The sequence below is a fragment of the Python bivittatus genome, unplaced genomic scaffold (genome assembly GCF_059951505.1).
Source record: "Python bivittatus isolate LINGU-HERP-01145 unplaced genomic scaffold, Pbiv_v1 ctg000200_np1212, whole genome shotgun sequence".
NCBI classification, from domain to species: Eukaryota; Metazoa; Chordata; class Lepidosauria; order Squamata; family Pythonidae; genus Python; species Python bivittatus.
In genome coordinates, this window is record NW_028277040.1 from 13,897,853 (window position 1) to 13,915,917 (window position 18,065).

Here is an 18,065-nt window from a genome sequence, read left to right on the forward strand (position 1 = left end):
ATCTGTTGAACGGCTGTTTATCAGCCAGAACAAAAGTATGCAAGGTACAGTACATTGTCCTATAGAACACATTGGAAATGATTGCTAGATGATTCTGCTTTTCCTTTCATTGATCCAGTTTCTACTGAAATCTGGAAGGTCTTCAGAATAAGTTGTCTGTCCTACATTTTGCCATTAACAAGAGATTCACTGGAGAATATTAGCCTTTTTCATATGATCTATACCTCCATGCTGATAGTGTTGCCTAGGGGGAACAAGGACTGATTTTGTAGGAAGGAGTTTTCTCACATTGGCTTCCTTCTCCCTCTAATTTAGGGCTCTGATTTTCCTAGACAGTTAATAACCCTGGGAACCAAGATTCAAAACTGCACTTTCCTGCAGTGGTTGGAGGCCAAGCATAGCTGCCTTCTCTCCAATGTGATCTTAGTCATAAGCCTGTCTGTGCACTTAGAACTTCCTGCAACGTTTCCCCCCCCCCCCATCTTCATATTGTTATTATGTCATGAACCAGAAATGCTGAAACTTTAAAGTAAAGAATGATCGGACATCATTGGATACTCAATGTCGAGGTATTCAAAACCATTGTATTTTCTTCTTTAAAGATAAAATGTAATTTAAGAAAATATAGACCATCCACATTGTGTTTTGCAGGGACCTACTGGTGAACAAGGCAGTGTTGGAATTCCAGGCCCATTTGGCCCAAGAGTAAGTAAACCAGATATGAAGTACAATATGGAAACAATTAAGCCCCCCTGCCGCCACGCCCCTCCCCCTCGTTTAGGTTTGCTGTTGTACAGATGGTGTTTGCTGATTTCAGAGTAAAATTAATTTGGCGGGGACTGCAGAGTGCTTTTATTAAGCAAGATTATGCTTGAGGTCATTTACCCTCCCTAATTCCTTTGTGTGTGGAATTCTAAATATAATCTAGCATGTGGCAAAGATGCTAACCTGACAAAGACCTCAGCTTCCAGTCCAGAGAAAAGGTTCTGTCCTTAAAGGTTGTTAAGCTACAAGGAGAACCTCAAATTTGCTGGTATCAGGTGATGGCAACTGTGTTGCATATTAATGTGTTCTTTTCTAACGACCTTTAGTTATCTTTTCTTGCACACAGATCTCAGTGTTCTTCATTCTTTACTCATATTATACCCTTTCCCAACTCCTTATGCCTTTCCGGTTTTGCGTATAACTCAAACAAAATTTAATGGGCCAACTTACAATATAAACAGCTAAAAGCTTAATAATGCTCTGGTTTTAATTTTATCAATGTTTTCAGTGCTTATGTTGGCTGGCTGGGATGTTTGAACATGTTGGGACTTGTGGATTTTATCAGTGTCATTATAATTTTTAAGAAGCTTTAACCCATGATAAAGCATAACTTTTAAGAAGAATGAAAAGTGGATTAATGAAGATCTAAAATACTGGGTAAACATTTTCTCTTTGTGCCAAAATGCATCAAATTAGATATCAGGCAAGATTCCTTCAATGAATAGCTCCAGTTTACCTGTCAGCACACCAGAGTAGGTCTTCTGAAGAATAAGTATTGGAGGGAAAAGATCACTTTCTAAGTATCTTGGATCCAAACGTTGATCCACACATTTAAACTGAGTTAAGATGTGGATGGATACTCAGTGAAAATTGTGAACTTTTGGCATCAACAGTTTTCCCTGAAAAAGGGGGGAGAAAAAGTGCAAAAATGAATGTGAGTGCATGTGTTTGCAAGTGCACATATGAAGAAAACTTCAGCATGTTACAGCTTGAACTTACCAAAATAAAGGATTAAATTGAAGGAAATAAAACAAAACAAAACCCCGCCCAAGATTTCTAGTGGATTGTCATTGGAAGGTCCAGAAAACAGACTCTGCCACATCAAAGGTAACATTAAAGTTGAACATGAGTTTGGTGGCATCCAGCTTTTCTAGTTTCAAATCCCCCCCCCCCCCGAAAAAACCCAAGCACAGTGGTTTAGTATAGTTAGGTGACAGCAGCTGCTGAAAAGGGCGGTTGGAGCATATTCCACTAGTCAATGCTCATCCACCTGCACCATTTCCCCAAAGGGAAAAGCCAGCTTCATTGTAATGTTTGAACAGCCAGCAACAAGGAAGCTTCTCCCTACAGTGGCCTCTTGGGAGCAAGTGTATGTCATGGTTCACATCTTTTCTCAGAGCTCTGTGGCATGCCCAAATCATGGGGCCTCTATGTCTCCCCAAAGGAAACGCTGGATAGCAGGATGACTTTGGGAGAGAAATGGTCACAGACTGTAATGCAATTCTTTCAAAATAACTTGAACAAGGGGAGCAGGGCTCTAAGCCTGCTTATTTGGTATTTATTCAGTCTCAGCATTAAAAAAAAAAATCTCAGACAATATTGTTGAAATGCTTTCCTAGGTTCTCATCCGGTTGATGGGACTGAAAAAGGGAAGAGGGGATACTTTTCTTTGTAAGTGTTTTAGCTGGTCAGTCAGAACTGTCTCCTTCTGGGAGACGATATCTAAAAGAAATAAAGTTAGCAGACTCAGATGCCAAAAAGGGTGCCTCTGCATTCAACTAATAAAGACGTGGATGCAAGAAAGCCTATTCTTATTCTTTGCATTCTTATTCAGTAGCATTTATTGCCCACCAAATTAGTATTTTAGCATCACTCAGTTAGCATTTTTATCCCATTAGTTTTTTTGCCATTTGCCCCAAAAGCATCAAGAGCACTTTACATGTAATTAACAAAAAATATGACACTGAAGGGAAAAGGGAAAGAGAGAGAAGAGGAAACAAACAAACGAACAGGCCCAGAAATTAGTTCTTAAGGTTAAATAATAATTCTTAAATAATATGCAATTGGATCTTTGGATCCATTTGTGTATTGTGGGCATCAGCAGAGCCAGTTTGCAGTTATCATGTGGAAAGTTGGGAAAGGCCAGAAGTAAAGACCTACCATTTAGTTGAAAAGGAAGGAAATTATTCAGGTGTCCTTATTGATATGATAAACATGAACATTTTCTTACAATACAGGGTCCTCCAGGTCCAGTTGGACCTTCAGGTAAAGAAGGAAATCCTGGACCACATGGACCAGTTGGGCCTCCTGGTGTAAGAGGAACTTTAGGAGAAGCAGGACCTGAGGTAAATAATGGGAAATCTAGTCAGTCAGAAGGAGGAGCAGTTCTGTCCATGGACTGTCTTGTATGGCTTGTATGAATCAAATTACATGCCACTTTGGAAGAAGCCACATTTTCTTTATAAATGCAGGAGACCTGATTGGGATTGAGAATCTAGTGAGGTAGAATTCTGACCCATTTGCTCCTTGTTTCAGGAACAATCCAGATCAGACTCTTTGTCCTTGTCCTTTGCACTGCCATTCCATAGTTTGCTTATTCAATGGATCACTTTTTGATGATGGAAGTATGATGGAAGTGATCCAGATCCAAATCACATCAGGCAATAAAGGAGCAAAAAACTCTCCTACCCTTCCTATCCTATCAAGATTAGGTCCTCTAAATTTTTTTTAAAAAAAAGAGTAAACCCTACTTCAAATTGTGTTTGATGCCTGATGATTTCATGGGCATTTTATGTGTTTTTCATGACAACACTACAAAAATGTTTCACTATTGCCTCTGCATAAGCTCAAGAATAAAAAAAAAGCGGGGGGGGGGGTTAGGGGTGACTGCTTTACCCTGAGAAAAAGAAATACACAAAATTGTTTGTTATAATGAGTTTAGGTCTTGTCAATACCATTTAAAATTAGATTGCTTTGTTATGAATGGCTTTGAATGTTTTTGGCAGGAAAGCAAGGTATAGATTTATTTTAAACAAGCAAATAAATAAAGTGTTCCTACTGCTGCACTTCCATGTTTCATTGAAAAAGTGAGGGAACTATTACTGTACTGTATTATACTTGTTCTGTCACAGGTTAGCCCTACCAACCTCAATGCTCATTCTCAAATGTGTGTAGGATTGCTCTTAGGGTTCCTCCAGATCAGTCTTCCCCAGCCTGGGGCCCTTTAGATGAATTAGGACTAAAAATGCCTGAACTCCCAACCAATAACTGGCCGGAAATTCTAGGAACTGTAGTCTCAACACATCTGGTATCTACAGTGTTGGGGAAGGCTACTCCAAATAATCATTCTTAATATTTGTCCAGTTATTAATCAATTAGAATTACAATATTCTATTACTGAGACAATGTAATTGTTCCTTTGCTACACCCACTGCACATAGCTACTGAATCTGAAGCAAACTGTGTAGCTAAAAGAACACATTCCTAATAGTGATTGGAACTAGCATCCAATTTCTTGTATTTTGTATCCTAGATATTATAATCCTGAATGTGGTCTGTGTTACTGCTTTTGTGTATAGGGTCCTCCTGGTGATCCTGGCCCTCCAGGCCCACCAGGTCCCCCCGGCCACCTTACTGCTGCAATTGGTGACATTATGGGACATTATGATGATGGTCTAGCAGATCCACTACCAGAGTTCACTGAAGATGAAGCTGCTCCAGATGACAGCAATAAAACAGATCCAGGAGTCCACGCCACACTGAAGTCACTGAGTAGCCAGATCGAAACAATGCGTAGTCCTGATGGATCCAAGAAACACCCAGCCCGTACTTGTGATGATTTAAGGCTATGCCATCCATCCAAAAAGAGTGGTAGGTGTTCATCTGCTTGTTTAAAAAAAAAACAAAAAACAGTCATCAAATGTGTTTAAATAGAAGTGCAGGCTTAGCTATGCTTATTTCTGGAAGGAAAATGCAACCAGGGCCTGGAAGGACAACATTATGAGGAATGGGTGGAAGAATTGTTAGCTAGAAAAGAGAAGACTGAGAGGAACTTGATAGCTGTCTTCAAGTATCTGAAGAGGTGTCATATAGAAGATAGGGTAGAATTGTTCAGAGTTGTTCCAGGTGACAAGAAGCAATAGGTGTAAGTTACAAGAAGTAGATTTCAGTCAGACATGATCAGCAAAAAGTATCTAATGGTAGTAATTCCTAATGGTTGAACAATGGAACAGACTGCCTTGAATGGTGGTGGACTCTGCTTTGCTGGAGGTGTTTAAACAGAGGCTGGATGGCCATCTGTTAGGAATGTTGTAGTTGTAGATTTCAACACCGAGTGGGGGGATTGGATAATATTGTCCAAGATCCCTTCCATTCTTCGATTGTCCTTATTAACATGTCCTCTTTCTCTTCACTTTTTCTCTTCATTAAACCTGTACCAGAGTAAAGGAACTAAGATTTAATCAACTTGCTACAAGATAGCCAGAATATAAATAAAGGAGGCAGCCACAAAAGATGAGAAAATTTAAGAAACACTTGTGAAGACTCTCCAAATATGCACCAAAATATTTGATACTTAATAAATGTTTCCAAGGGAAAGAATTCTTATAAGAACGGGCAGCACAAATTAAGAAAAAATAGGCCAAAGATGGAGTTGTCAAATAATTAAACCAATTCTACTCTTGCTTAAGTCTTAAATGTAAGGAAGATTGCTAATTATGAATAAAGAAAGTTAATATTAAGATTTATACAAACATATTCAATTGAAAAGGCAGTAATTTTATAAATGCAGTTTGAACTGGCCCAAGTTTGAAATATTGGACAACAAAAATTAAGAATTTGAATATTAGTTTAGTTGTCTTTGGACCGTGTTGTCCACACTTGGCCATTTTAAGATGAGTGGACTTCAACTCCCAGAATTCCCCAGCCAGCATGGCTGGCTGGGGAATTCTGGGTGTTGAAGTCCACTCATCTTAAAGTGGCCAAGTTTGGACAACACTGTCTTTGGACATTGAGCTTCTGCAGTCTATCAAGCCCTCTCACAGGACCTTCTCTTTTACCATACTAAGGATGCTTCATCTGTTTGCTACATCATCACAGACCTTGATCCTGGGACAGTTGATACTGAACAAACACATTGCTTGACCATGTGCATGTTTATTGGGCAATGCATCATTCTTAAATAAGAACTATGAATAGATGTGCACATAGTAGCAGTTTAGGAAGGAAAGTATATGAAAGTTATGCTCTACCCTTAATTGAAATTGGACTGTAACCTGGAGAAGCAAACATTGGTTTGTTATACTGTAAGATTTCTTATTTTGCTTTCACAGGAGAATTTTGGATTGACCCTAATCAGGGCTGTGTGGAAGATGCGATCAAAGTATTCTGCAATATGGAAACAGGAGAAACATGTATAGCTGCAAAACCAGCTATTATTCCACGTAAAGTGTGGTGGACAAGTAAGTCGTCTGATCTAAAACCAGTATGGTATGGACTTGATATGAACAGAGGTTCACAGGTAACTAATATGTATTTTTATATTTTATTAATAATTTTATATGTCGCTTCATGCATTTTTTTGAGCCAATAATTACTTTGAGATAGATGCTAGCAGGTTCCCTAAATTATATGTTCTGCCTATGCCACAACAAATTCAGTTTTGGTGGGTATCACATTTCAGTTGAAAAGATATTCTATGATGGATGTTTCATTCATACATACATACATGCATACATACATATAAGACAACATATGAACTAACACAAACTAATATAGAATAAAGAAAATAAAGAAAAAAAGAAGGAAGAAAAGAACAAAGATAAATGTGTAGAAAGAAAAGGTAAAAAGAAATAGAAGCCTCCAATTTCCTTTGCAGCAAATACAAGTAAATTACCAAGTTATCACTTATTCTATGTTTACAAAAAAGCTCAGATTTTTCTGTTATCCAATTTTTTTTCTAATCATCATCAAAACCACAAGTGCATTTTCTTCTGTTTCATGCAAAAAGTCTGTAAGAGGTTTCCAGTCAGCCAGAAATGTAGATACTGTTTTTTCTTTAATGAAGGAAGTCAATTCAGCCATCTCTGCTAATTCCACCATCTTCAACCATTCATCCATTGTGGGTAGCGTCGAACTTTCCACTTTTGAGCGTATAATAATCTTGCTGCAGTTGTCATATATAAAAACAAAGTTTCATGGCTTTTTTCTAGCTGTCTGTCCATTAATTCCAAAATAAAAGCCTCCGGTTTGAATTGTACATTAATCTTTAAAACCTTCTGAATTAGTGTATTTATTTGTGTCCAAAATTTTGTGGCTTTTTTAACGGTCCACCAAACATGATAAAATGTCCCTTCATGTCGTTCGCATTTCCAGCAAAGATTTGAAGTACCTTTATGCATTCTAGACAATTTCTCTGGTGGCAAATATCAATGTTATATCATTTTATAAAAATTCTCTTTAAAGCTGGAACATAATGTAAATTTCAGTCCTTTCAACCACATATTTTCCCTTTGGTCCATTTGTATATTATAACCAAAATGTTTAGCCCATTTTATCATACATTCTTTCACTTCTTCTTCTGTCTCAAATTTCAACAAAAGTTTATACATTTCAGCGATAATATGTTCATTTGTATATCATTCTATTTCAAACTCAGTCTTGCATTGTTCAAAACCATAACATCTTTTATCTACTTTAAACCTTTCTGATAACTATACAGTACATAAGAAAAACCATTGACAAGTATATCCTTCTGTTATCAAATCTTCCCTTGATTTTATTTTACATTCCCCTTGAGAAAATTTTAGTACATCACAATAAGTTAACCATTTGTGTTTACTTACCATTTCTCATCTATAAAAAGCTTCTTGTGCTGAAAGCCACAAAGATGTTTTTGGGCAAAACCTAGGTTTATATTTATTCCATACTCTAAGAATAGCCCACATGACATGATGATTCTTGAAATCTATATTCCCCTTCACTTTGTCATACCATAGAAATCCATGCCACCCAAATCTCAGATCATGTTCTTCTAGCTCTGATGGCATTCTATTTCTCAGCAACACCCACTCTTTCATCTACCCCTGTATTGAAGGGAGTTAAATATTTCCTTTTAATTAACTTCAGTAATAAAAGAAATATTTGGGATACACACACAAATACACACATTTAAATTACATTTATATATACAAAGTTAAAAGCATCAAAATGCACATTTGAAGGCATAGTAGCTTTAAAATAAAAATTCCCTACTTGCATTTTCCTGACTTTTTCTGCACAAAATCTGTGGCTGTTAGAAGAGGTCTTTCTCACAAGCATAGTGGTCATAAATTGAACCCTGGTAAGAATGAGATTTCTTTTTAATTAAAAAAAAGCACAGTGGAAAAGTATAGAGGGAAGGGGAAATAAAAATAGTAATTAAAAAAAGAATGTTCCTGCTGGACTTCAAACTGGGTGTATTTGCCTGTTAGGCAATTGTTATAGCCACCATGCTAGAGAGAAAAGATTGCTATAACAGAAGCTGCCACAGACTTGATTTAGGAAAAACAGATAAAATGATGTGAAGGGGCATTCCTGCCTCTTTGAAGCATTCAATCAAAATACAGAGGTTGGCTTAGAGCAGTGTTTCTCAACCTTGCTACTTGAAGATGTGTGGACTTCAACTCCCAGAATTCCCCAGCCAGCATGCTGGCTGGGGAATTCTGGAAGTTGAAGTCCACACATCTTCAAGTTGCCAAGGTTGAACAACACTGGCTTAGAAGAAAGCAAAGCGCAATAGGCATATCGGACAGCACTGTTTGAAACTACAGCAGGAACAGACATTTGGGGGTCCCCTTCCCAGTGTGTGTATGTGGGGGTGGGGTGAACACTGGACAACATCATCCATTCCTGCCCTCCAAAAGTGGTTGCTGGCCCTTACTGGTGACAGATCAACCTGACAATCCAGATAAGCCCTTTGTTACTAATACATTTAGCTATGGTATTTATATTATCTGTTCAATTATTTGTTTACTGTTCTGTAGCTTACAGAATAAATAAATGAAAACAAATGAATACTATACACTGGGCTGGAATGAGTTTTACTCATGTTTAGTGTTGGTTTATCAAACTTAACTAGCCAGTTAAACCACAAATAATTTTAGTCTCTAAGGATGATAGAGGTTTCAATCTTCTGGTTCCTGGAGCAAGGGATTAAAAAGGCAAGAAACCAGATTACAGAAATGCAGACTCATATAGTGGAAGAGGCCATTTATGCAACTGAATCTGACCCACTGCTTTGGGATCAGAGAGAATGGACTGTTCCCAATATGGTGAGCATTCTGCACTAGCCCTATTACTAACCTAAAGATTTTACTTTCCCTGATAAAACCCCACATTTCCTTCCTGCCAAGAACTCATATAGGGCCATTTGTTTCTGCACTCGAACCTATCCAAATATACAGCAAGCTATTAAAGGAAGGTGCAGGAACATCTGGCAAGGGTGAAGTCCCAACCTATCTGAAGAAGGGTATTTGAGAATTGTAAAAAAATAACGCCAACTTCTTTCTGCTTCTGTAGTTTGTTTATGGTGATCATCAATCGCCCAACACAGCGATCATACAAATGACTTTCCTGCGCTTACTCTCCAAAGAGGCCTCTCAGAATATCACCTACCATTGCAAAAACAGTATAGGTTACATGGATGACCAAGCTAAGAACCTGAAGAAAGCTCTGGTGCTGAAGGGAGCCAATGACCTTGAGATGAGAGCTGAAGGAAATAACCGTTTTAGATACAGTGTCCTCTCTGACACCTGCTCTGTAAGTTTGTGGTCTTTTCAGCACCAAACTAATCTTGGGGCATAAACTGAACCTGGGTGGAGTGGGGTGGGGGACAGCTACTTCAATTGTTTCTCATGGGGGAAAAAATCCTCACAGCACTGAATTCTAAATCAGGGTAATTTATAGCAGTAGAGGGAGTTGAGAAAGGAAGGTGGTACAGAGCTGATTTTGCTTTATAATTTGCAGCTACTTCCTTGAGGAAGTAGAAGGCCCTGTGGCGATACTGGTTATCGGGTCCAAAAGCCAACCTGAGAGAGGAAACATCTTGATTTATTGTTGCGATATCCAGAGAAAGGATCGTAGCACTTTTTTGTTGTAGAGCATCAACTAACTGATAGTTATCTACCTGCTAACCAAAATGTAAGCAGGGTTACACCTACCAAATCACTGTATGTACCAAGGGTCTGGACTGGGGTGGTGCTTATTGATGAGATCTTGCATAGAATGCATTAATTAGCCTGATCTGGTTTTCTTCTTGATATGCAAGGAATCCGACTGATAACCTTTCCTTCCTTCCTTCCTTCCTTCCTTCCTTCCTTCCTTCCTTCCTTCCTTCCTTCCTTCCTTCCTTCCTTCCTTCCTTCCTTCCTTCCTTCCTTCCTTCCTTCCTTCCTTCCTCCCTCCCTCCCTCCCTCCCTCCCTCCCTCCCTCCCTCCCTCCCTCCCTCCCTTCTGATTTGTTCTTCCAGAAACACAATGGAAAAGTGGGCAGCACAGTCTTGGAATACAGAACACAGAATGTGGCACGCTTGCCTGTCGTTGATATTGCCCTGGTAGATGTTGGAGGTGCAGACCAAGAATTTGGAATAGAGATTGGACCAGTTTGTTTTGTGTAAAAAAAATAAAGAAGCAAATAAGTAAATACTTAAATAAATAAACGGGCTTATCTTTTCAAAAGCATTGGGGATGACAGCAGCAGCAACAGAACGCAAGAACTTAGACTGAGTGAAGTTAATCCTGAGACTCTTGAAGCTATAGCTGATAATGCAATCAGCAATGTATATAACAGTTCTTTCTAACTCCCTGGGCTTCTTTAGTGTATTTATTTTACTTACAAATCTTCAGTCTCACTGTCTAAGTCAACATTTTAATGAAGTAAATCCTATTTTAAAATGACAAGTGACCACACCTGGATCTAAAATAACAATAATAATTCAAAGCTAATCTTTGTTTCCTAATTAGAAATGGTAACAATGATTTTTTGGAGGTTCTGCTCAACTTAAAAAAGTGTCATTCATATAATGGAAGTACGCTAAACAGCAGTAGAAAATAAGTAAGAGATTCAGATGTTCACCATGTCAAGATTACCACTCCACCAATGCAGTGCCATAAGGCACCTCCACGGGCAGTCTTGGCCCTGTGCTCAAACTGTTGTAGCATCTGTATGATCCCATACTATCCTCTGTTTGTCAGCTGAGCCACTTTATTTCCAGTTCAGAGGCTGTGCATTTCAAATCACAGTTGAAACAATTTCCCTTTTGACATACAGATGTTCTGGAGAGTGGTTTCTCTTTGGTCGCATCACCCCAGCTCCTGAACTCCACCCAGTCTCTTCCAATAGAGATTCAGCCACTGTGACATCTTAACAAATGCGATTATCTTACAGAACCTTAAAATACAGAACCTTAAAAAGGGACACTCCACAGCCCTTCCCCAAGAAAGCATGAGGATTTGGGGGGAAATCCTTGGAGAAATGCAGACAACATGAAATTCAGATGTGTTGGGGCACTGATTGAATATCATATTTTGCTGCCTGCTCAGATAAAGAGTACACAGATTGGCTCAGAATTAGCTCATGGTTTCTAGACCAGGAGCGGTGAAGATGATCCATGGGTCAGCTTCAAATAGATTCTTAGGAACTGGGGAATGAACATGGTGGCAAGAACAACCCATAGATTGCAACAATAATAATGTGATCCTGTATTATCTATTTAGAAGCAACTCCCACTGAGTTCAGTGGGCTTTGTTCCTGGATAAGTAGGTATAGGTTTGCCAGGTGGTAGATATTGGAAGCTGGCTACACTCTTGAGGAAGATCATTATTCACATTATTGAAGCCACTCCCTAAAAAATGTATTTCTGCAACCAGTCACAGCAGATGATGGAAGTGAATCAGTCTTCCTCAACATGATGTATTCCAAGTATGTTGGATGTCAAATCCTTTAATTCTGCAATCAGCATTGGTGACCATGGAAACTAAACATCTGGACAATAGGTTGAGAAAGATTGAAGAAGGTAATATTTATGTTTTTAAGGCTTATAATTCTAAGGTGTCCCAGAATTCAGAGCATGCTATCTCATTCCATAAATTTATAATCCAAAAAATGTGCTTTCCAAAATAAGTTTCAGAATCAACACTTAAAGATGTTGGTTGAGGAGAGGATTAGTTGTTGACTTAATGAGCAGCCAACCTCTAATGAACAATTATCTCTTGAAAGTAATAAACAGTAGACTATTAAATTTTTCATGTGGTCAAAGTTGAAATTTCTAAATGACTTCAGTGACATCAGAATTCCCCTAATGCAGCCTTTCTCTATCTGAGCACCTTCTAGGCATATTTGTTTCCACTCTGAGAATACCCAAGCCAGCAGGGCCATTACTGAGAATTTTTGTGGTTGGAGTGGATACAACATGGAGATTGTGGAAGGCTGCCCCAACTGCTTCAAGTGTATTGTCCAGTTATGTGTGTTGTCATTTATTCCCATGTATTAATCCCAAATCAGGTATTAACATAATATTAGAGTTTTACTGTGGCGGAGATAAATGTTTCACTTAACAACTGGTCATGCATCATCAGAAATTGTGACATTGCATGTCTTGATTTATTAGGACAAACCAATGGTCCATAATTTCTTAGCATGAGCTACCTCATCTCTAGAAGCTGGGATGCATTTAATAATCTAGTATTGATTCTAGATACGACAAGGTGCTATGCTTCTGTTTTAATTCCAAGAATGGAGATACGCAGGGCAATATAATAATGAAGTAATAATAATTATTAAAATGTTTTCTTTTTGAAAAAAGGGAATGGTGCTAAAATGGTTTCTGTACAATCCTGCAAAAATAAATTTATTGTCATCAACCTTTTCTTTTTTTTAATAGAATTTAGTTACTACATTTTTAGTGTCTGGGAAAAATTCTTATACATTATGTTTTTCCTCTTATGGTTTTATGATCTACAGAATGGGGTGTACATCACCATATTTTTCTTTCCATGGAGCATGTGGCTACAAGCCTAGTTCTTCAGTTGGTTTCTTTGTTGAAGACCTATGTTCTCCTGTTTCTTGTTTGTTTGTTTTTATAAATAAATAAACACACACACACACACACAAAAAGAAAAGCCATACGCATAGCTTTATTCATGTATCTTTGCAAAGCATTTAATTAAATACAAGTTTCATGTTGAGTAATGGCTTCCTTTGTGTAGAGTCCTTCTGACAATTTCAGTCTATTTCTAGGGAAAGGCAACAGGATTCTGTGTGTGTGGACTGTGCATGATAGAGTGTGTTTGCTATGTCATCTGTGAATTAAAAATGTAGCACCCAAAGCATTTAATAAATTAAATTATAAAGGGAATTTTGAGTGATAAGTGTTTGTGACAGTGCTTAAGAGACTAAAGGTGACTTAACCAAATGATTTCCATCAAACGCATACCTGGAAACTTGGGGTTTGACAAGTCTGGCTTTGGAATTCTGAAAATTCAAGATTTATCATTGTTGTTGAATAAAATATTGTGATAAAATCAGTGTCTCAGTTTAAATTACATGGTATATTTCAGGATAGCCATATGGGCCTTTCCCAAACTAGGAAACAATGCTTAAATTATGGGAGATTCAAAGGAAATACCTGTTCATCCATGAGCAGTTCTAGCATTTCAGTATAGATGCTAGAACAACTACATGCTGTGATCTGGAATGTTTGAAAGTTCGTGATGGCTGTTCTACAACCTAATTATATAATAGTTGACAATCTGAGTTTACAAGCCATGTCTTAACACAATCATGGTTTGTTGCATGAGCCATAAGTGGCTGGGTCACACACCACACCAAGCAATGAACCATGAGTTACAATGGCAAAATTAACACAATATGCTAAAATAAAAATGTTAAAAAGACACATAATTTGATGTGATGCACCAATCTGGCCACTAAGAATCAAGGCTAATGATAGATTTCTACCTGGAGTTAAGTTGACCTGAGGTTCTTCATGAAGTGATAGATTTTATGACCACAAGCCCAACACTGAATTCCTATTATGGAATAACAACAGCACACAGCCGTCCCATGCCAATGCAAAGACCACTTGGTTATTCTTTCCTGCTCTCTGTCATTGCATGTAGAATGAAGAAGCGATACAGAACAATAAGAGTTCCCAGGCACACTCCTGTAAAATGGAAAAGATTCTTCCATTAGTGCTGAAAGGAGCTGCAAAGCAGAGGCTGCAACTCATCCAATATGATCCTCTTCCCTATGTAGGAGACATCAAAGGAAATTGGGGGGTTTTAGACATGCTTTCAGGGAGAATCTACTGAGATATGCAACACTTTTTTCATCAGATTCAATCTCTTCTAATTAAACTCATCCTATCCCATCCTCCTCCTCAGATGGAACTTGGGGTAAAGAATTAAGGCTAACAGATGATACATGCACCTCTGGTGAGATGGCAAAGATCAGTGTAGTCTAGCGATTACAGAATTGGTTTAGACTCAGAGAGACAGGTTCTAATCCATGCTCAGCCACAGAAACCAATGGACCATGGACCAATCACCCTCTCTCAGCCTAACCTACCTCACAGGTGGTTGTTTTTGGTGCCAAAAAATGGGAGGAAGGTGCACTAGTTACACCACCTGGAGGTCCTGAATGGAAGATGGGATGTAAATCAAAGAAATAAATCAGAGGAACTTTCAGAAAAGGAGCAGAAGTTTCTTTGATTCAAGATTCTCTTTCCTTTTGTCATAAACCACAGACGAGCTTCAGCTAAGGGTCAAGGAAACTGGATGACACTCATCAGGTAGGAGTGACACTCTTTCTGGTATCTTCTCCATCTAAGTCCCATGCACTAGTCTTTCCTACCACCTTTTAATAAGTACAGAAAGCAGAATGAGCCATTCCAGCAAAGACCAGATCCCCTGTAGATTAAGCAACAAACTTTTCTTTCCTTCCAATACTTCATGTTTTCTTAAAGTTCACTTGTTCAATGTACTGGTTTATAACTTTGGTGGTGGTGGTACCAACTGTGGGCAAATGTGGACCCAGGATTTGATGTGACAAAGAGTGTGACCCTGAAGGACTTGGAGATGTTAGTGGCAGCTTTTCAAGCTTCAGCATCCAATGCAGAGTTTGCTAGGGTCACCTACTTTTGGACATAGGAACTGGCCAGGGTGGACTTGGTGTCCAAACCAGTCAATGATTTGCTGAATAAAATTCCCTAGTCAGTTCCTTCTTTGTTCTCAGATGGGCAACACACATAAAAAAATGGGTGGAGCTTCATTTGCACCATCATGGACACTATGTTGACTATACATTGAGGACACCCTGTTTCAGACTCTTCCCTGGATGTGATTCAACTCGGAATCAGAATTACGACGGCCAGACACAATGTTTGCTTATGGACTTGGCATATTGTTCCAGGATCTCAAACTTTATAGAAGTTAAATTATTCAGAGAAGGACCTCCCCATCCTCTTGTTTACAGTCTGAAACCAAAAGGGGGAACCAATCTTCTCCATCTAATTTCCTTTTCAGCAACACATTCAGGAAGGATAAAAGAAGACAAAGGGGAGCAAAATGCCTTTTGCAGAGGACTCCACAGGATCCCCCACTTTCAACAAAATAATGAAAGCAGCATTGCATCCACACAGTGCAAGCTTTGCCCTTTTATTTTTTAATTATTTATCTTATATCTTGCCACAATCAGCCAACTCTCAGCAGGTATACAACATGTAACATTTAAAACATCCATAGTCCAGTAACAACATAAATACCAATGAAAACATACAAGAATTAAAATGGTGCAATGCAACCAAGAACACGCCCTCTGGAATAGTTTGTTTTTTAGCAACTTCCTAAAAGCCAGCAGGGAGGTGCTTGCTCCTGCATGGGGCTAGGCCTCTGAGCATCTCTAAAGCTGGAGCTGAAATCACCAATGACAAATGGGCATAAAAACTATCCCCTCCCCCTCACTTCAAACATATGGAAGATACACTCTTTTTGAGCCAAGTCCTTTAGCACCTCACAGTTACAGAAACTGATGAGAAACTCACAGTTCACAATGGGAGTATGCTTCTCTTTTTAGCTTCCACAAAAATAGGGACACAGAGCTATTCTGGATTTGAAGTAGCTACATGATTTTATGGTATTATTCTAAGGTGAAAAATATCAAGTCAATGCTAGTACCAATCCATAGGAATAATTTATGGCCTCCGTCAATGTGTTAGAACCTTACCTGCATGTTGTTATCCAGGAAATTAATCACAGATCTTTTGGCTTGTTTAGAAAGTGTATTCCAGTACAAGGTCTTGTTGTCTGGGGTTGACATGAATCACCTTCTGAAGTCTTCCCAAAAGTGCTGGTGGCTTTGGGGTGCACCTGCAGTTGCATGCATTTTTTAAAATGTTTATTTGAATGGTATTCTGAACAACGTACCATGCCTCAGCAGTGTCCAGCTGAGACTCAAGGCAATCAGCTTTTATGGTTTTATGAGTTTGCCCAATGCCTCACAATGGCTGGCACTTCTCAGGGTGGCCTTGGATACCTCTTCATCATCAGCTTTCTTATGCTGGAGAGTCTGAAGAAGATTCAGCCCCAAAGTTGCTGCAGCTGGTCAAATTCTTATTGTATCTTATTAATTTTTTTAAAAAATATGACTTCTTTAACAGTATCATCTCAAGAAATAGGATGACTCTTAGTTGTAATAACTTATAATCTTAGTGGGGTGTGATTAGATATAACAATAGAACCTGTCTGTTCAGCTAAGGATATTCTTGGTGTAAAGATGGAAAAGTCATATGCCCGCCAAATTAAACTTCTGTATGTAAATTTCCATTATTTTCTACACATGATGTCAGACTTATATGGGACAGTATTACAATCTAAGAAAGGTTGTAAAACCTAATCAAAGTCACCAGGTTCTGTTCTATTATGTTTCAATTTCAGTGGATTCTGAAAGTAGATGAAACTATTTTTTATTCTGATGGTATGTTGGTTTTTTTTATAGTTTGTGTTTTGCATATGTAAACTTCTAGGAGCCAAAGAAATTCTCCTTTACTGAAATGCTTTAAATGGGAGGAGATATGAAATAAGGCTAACTCAAAGGTTCTTTGCAAATATCTTTGCTTTGAAAGGGGAACTTCAAGGAGGATGGAGTATTCATGAAAGGGCCACTTCATTCTCCTGTGGTTTCTAATGACCCTTTTGTAACTATAGGAAAACAGAGGAAGAACAAAAAACATTGACCTCACTGTACGTTCGCTTCGGCCATCATCCTATACTTATTTGGAGTGAGGAGGACACTTTTCCTCTCAGACCATGCAGCTTGAGCAAGAGTGAGGAACATGATTGTAATGGTATTTCCATCTTTGTTCACAGATTCTGACAAAAATGCTGAAATGACCTGATTCTCCAACTTCATAGCACATGAATTAGATGGCAAAACTGGGAAGCATTTTCAGCTCAGCACTGTTTATAACCTGCACCAGCTATGAGATATAGCTCTAAATGGAAAGTGAGGTGAAATAGAGAACTCAATGGGGCCCATGCCTTGATTTTCAGCGAAAAAGTAAAATGAGCTTTTGGTAACTGCTTACCATAATGGTGAAAATGAGGAAATAGTGCCCTCAGAGGGGCAATATTATTAAATTTGGCTCTCTACTCCTTGCTTTCCATTCTTTCTCTGAAGATCTGGACCTGATTTTTCAAGACCCATTTTCTATGGTTCTATTTTTTAGATATGGTAGAAATTGTTGATCTGAACTTTGGGAGTAACTTTCTGGTTTGCTTTAGCAAGCTATGTTGAGAGTCAGAAAGGGAGTAACAGAACAATGTTGAAAGAAAACAAGAAAAGCAGACAGCATGGAGGAAAGTGAAAATGTAGTTCTCTTGAGTTTTCAGACGGGAGGATGATGAGCAGGAGTTGGAAAAAGAGAGAGGGCAATGGGAGCAATAGCCTGGATATTATAAGAAATAAGGTTGCCAACTTTGGACGGCAAAAATCTAGATGGCCATGTATCCCTTTGCTGCCATTTAATGATCATCCAGATTTTTGGTAGTCTGAAAGCCCCTGACTCTCATGCCAGAGAAAGCCATCTAAGAAACACGGGACAGAGTTTCAAGGCTGGGGGGAAAAAAAAGAGAGATCAAAAATCCATTGATTTGAAAAGACAGGAGGAAGAGGTCCAGGATTTGAGCTTGGGACCGATCTATATACAGGGCAGTTTTTGTGTGTGTTGCTATAGGCAGAACTTCTCCATATCTATGATTTCCTAATTA

The 18,065-nt window shown here is 38.5% G+C and overlaps 1 protein-coding gene across 1 annotated transcript in view; it reads left to right on the forward strand.

The window, feature by feature from the left end:
- The window catches only part of COL5A2 (collagen type V alpha 2 chain), a 155,860-nt gene extending 142,874 nt beyond the window's left edge, over positions 1-12,986 (forward strand). Inside the window, exons 49-54 of the mRNA XM_088135723.1 lie at positions 652-705; positions 3,003-3,110; positions 4,344-4,635; positions 6,096-6,283; positions 9,322-9,561; positions 10,271-12,986. Coding sequence (XP_087991849.1) covers positions 652-705; positions 3,003-3,110; positions 4,344-4,635; positions 6,096-6,283; positions 9,322-9,561; positions 10,271-10,417 — 1,029 coding nt within the window. The 3' untranslated portion in view covers positions 10,418-12,986. The remainder of the gene's footprint in view (positions 1-651; positions 706-3,002; positions 3,111-4,343; positions 4,636-6,095; positions 6,284-9,321; positions 9,562-10,270) is intronic.
- The last annotated feature ends 5,079 nt before the right edge of the window (positions 12,987-18,065 follow it).